The 2,786-nt window shown below is 49.7% G+C and overlaps 1 protein-coding gene across 5 annotated transcripts in view; it reads right to left on the reverse strand.

Moving 5' to 3' along the window:
* Positions 1-1,537: 1,537 nt before the first annotated feature.
* The window catches only part of Gstm2 (glutathione S-transferase mu 2), a 65,126-nt gene continuing 63,877 nt past the window's right edge, over positions 1,538-2,786 (reverse strand). For all 5 annotated transcript variants that reach the window (XM_023721671.1, XM_023721668.1, XM_023721670.1 and 2 more), the window contains exon 8: positions 1,538-1,865. In XM_023721671.1, the coding sequence (XP_023577439.1) occupies positions 1,776-1,865 (90 nt within the window). In that variant the 3' untranslated portion in view covers positions 1,538-1,775. The remainder of the gene's footprint in view (positions 1,866-2,786) is intronic.

The raw sequence follows: 2,786 nt of genomic DNA on the forward strand, positions 1-2,786 counted from the left end.
CTGAGTTCAGTCCCTGGTAAGGCATGCTGTGCTGGCCCCACAACCCTGGGCATGCTGTGCAAGCCTGGAGGCTGAGACAGGACAATCACTATGAGTCCTGCCCTTGTGAGGCGGCCTCATCTTCGAAGACAGGGTAGAGAGCAATACGTACCCTTTGGAAAATGCCTGACCAAGTTTTCACCTACTTTTGGAGGTGCAGTTATGGTGTTTTGGGGTAAGAGACCTACGTTATATTGACTTGTAATAATTTCTCTCATTTAAGCTTGACATGAATATCTATTCATAAATAAACAGCTCATTCTGGTACCTTGGGTAAGAGTCACTGAGCTATTAGAAACTTCCTTGATTTAAAATTATTGCAGAGTAATTATTTACTGCAGATTATCAATAAATCAAAGTGGGGGAAGACTACGCTAGCAATGCTTATGATAGGTGTGAAGCAGCATAATGTCACCTACAGCTTCTCTCCATACATTTCTGACTTAGAGATCCAGAAAACACAAAAGAAATCACATTAAGTGTCAAAGCAGTTATCTACAAAAGGGATTTGAGTCAGACTGGATTTAGCCTCCTCAGACATATGCTCACGACCATAAAGTTACCCATGAATTCAGTAGAAATATGTAGGATTAGTTTTCTCAAATCCCCAGGCCAGCTGTGGTAGTGAATGCCTGCAATCTCAGCACTTGGGAGGCTGAGGCAGGAGGATCACTATGAGTTTGAGGCCAGCCTGGGCTACAAAGTGATTTCAAGGCCAGCCTAAGCTGCAGAGTGAAACCCTATCTCAAAAAGACAAAAGCAAAACAAAACAGCAAATTCTATTCCCACTCGAAATACTAATGAAATATTACATCAGAGTAAAAACATTTGGTTTATGCAAGGACTAAACAACTTTATTTCACAAGTACCCAGGAAAGTGAAGACATAAGCCAAGAAAGTCTGCGTGTCCGGTGGGCGCAAGCCATTGAGAACCCTTGCAGGGTCTGGGAAATTGAGCAAACACAAGATCTGAGATCTAATGGGGATGCTGCAGCCTCACCACTGGGAGCCAAAAAGGGTCCTGACTTCCTCTGCTGGAGGGTCCCACCCTCCCTAGGTCCCCAGTGAGTGACTCACAGCCCTGCACGGATGCCTCAGTGATGCTGTATAACAGGGGCAGGCCCCAAACAAGAGCCCTTCATTCTCTAGAGAGGCTGGGGCTGCCTGCACTGAGGGGATCAGAAATGAGGCCAAGCAGTCTCAACCCCCTGCCTACGCAAGCAGAATCCGCATGAACCCAATCAAATTAGTCCCTTGGAAGTAGCGCTTCCAACGGTCAAATGCATAGAGCCAGACACAGGAAGACAAAATAGCATGCATGGTTTGGATTTTACTTGAATCACATAAACCGTGACAGGGACCCCTCCGCAGTGCAGGGCTGTACACCAGGCGACACCGGCTTTCTGGGAAGTTCTGGGGAGCACAGAGCTGAGCTCTACAAGGATCCTGGCCCAGCCCCTCAAAGAAGACACAACCACGGATTGGTAGGATGGCCAGGTGGCTTGAGTGCAGGACACCATAGTGGTGGCATTAGGAGAGGCCTTTGCTGAAGGAGAAGGAAGAGCTAGCACTTCAGAGGGCCTGAATGGGACACGGATGAAGTGAAAGAAAAGGGAGTTCACAAGGCTTTGGCCGTGAGAAGGAAAAGAACCAGAAAGTGGTAGGAAGGCTGCTGGTAGCCTGGCTGATCCGAAGAGAACCGGCTCCTCACGCCCGTCTCCTAACCGTGCAAGGCCCTACTTGTCACCCCACTTCGCCATCTTTGTAAACACAGGTCTTGGGAGAAAGCGGCTGGACTTCATGTAGGCAGAGATCTTCTTTAGACCCTAGAAGAGGGAAAAGAAAAGGGAGGAGCTCAGGATCTGGGCCCCAGGGGGTTCAGGCACCGCCATGCAGGGAAAGCCTCCCCGCGCATGCGCTGCTGCTAGAGCACAGTCCAGGGCGCTCATGGCGAAGAACTCTTCGGTCTCCGTAAGTGAGGGACGACATTGAGGAGCTCTGTGAAAGGTGGTTTATACACACAGCAGATTGCAATACAGAACTAAAAATTCCACTCACCAGTCCTGTTCACATAGCTAGCACGTGAGACAGGCCCGGATGCAGCCTGGCTCTCTCTCTCCAACCCTTTGCTGTCTCTCCTGCCCTCCCCACAGGAGGCCTTGTCGCTCCCAGTCTCTCTCACAGACATTGTCCTTTTTCAGTGGGGCAATTCCGACTTCTCTGGCATTAAAGCAAGAAGATGGATCTAGTAGGACAAAGGAACTCAAAATGTGCCCGGGCCCCCTGGGAAGAAGCCTGGACTGCATCCAGTCACTCAAAATATTCTGGAAGAACTTGGACATCAGGCAGAAAAACAATTAGAAAGGCCAGGCGTTTCCCTTAAAGCAAAAGTCCAAGCTTTTCTACTTGGTACCTGAGTCCAAGCTCACTGTGTCCCAAACTACTTTATCTGCAGCCCTGCTGGAGAGGACCTGGCAGAAAGACACTCAGGTACTGTCCCTCAACCAAGCAGGAGAGGGAGTACAGAATGATTGCTGAAGAATTCAAACTCCAGAGCTGCCTGATTCCAACAAGCCAGGCCCAGCTGGCCACAGGCCGCAGCTGTCATGGCTCCAATCCGGCCCTCCCTCCCCACAGTCACATCAGCTCTTACACAATCTTCAAGGCCACTCTGCCTGGACCAGGACTGGAGCTGATGAGAACAAGCTGAGAAAGCATATTACTTCCTGGGGGCTGGGAAAGGAAGG

This window comes from Octodon degus, unplaced genomic scaffold (genome assembly GCF_000260255.1).
Source record: "Octodon degus isolate 3935 unplaced genomic scaffold, OctDeg1.0 scaffold00084, whole genome shotgun sequence".
NCBI lineage: Eukaryota > Metazoa > Chordata > Mammalia > Rodentia > Octodontidae > Octodon > Octodon degus.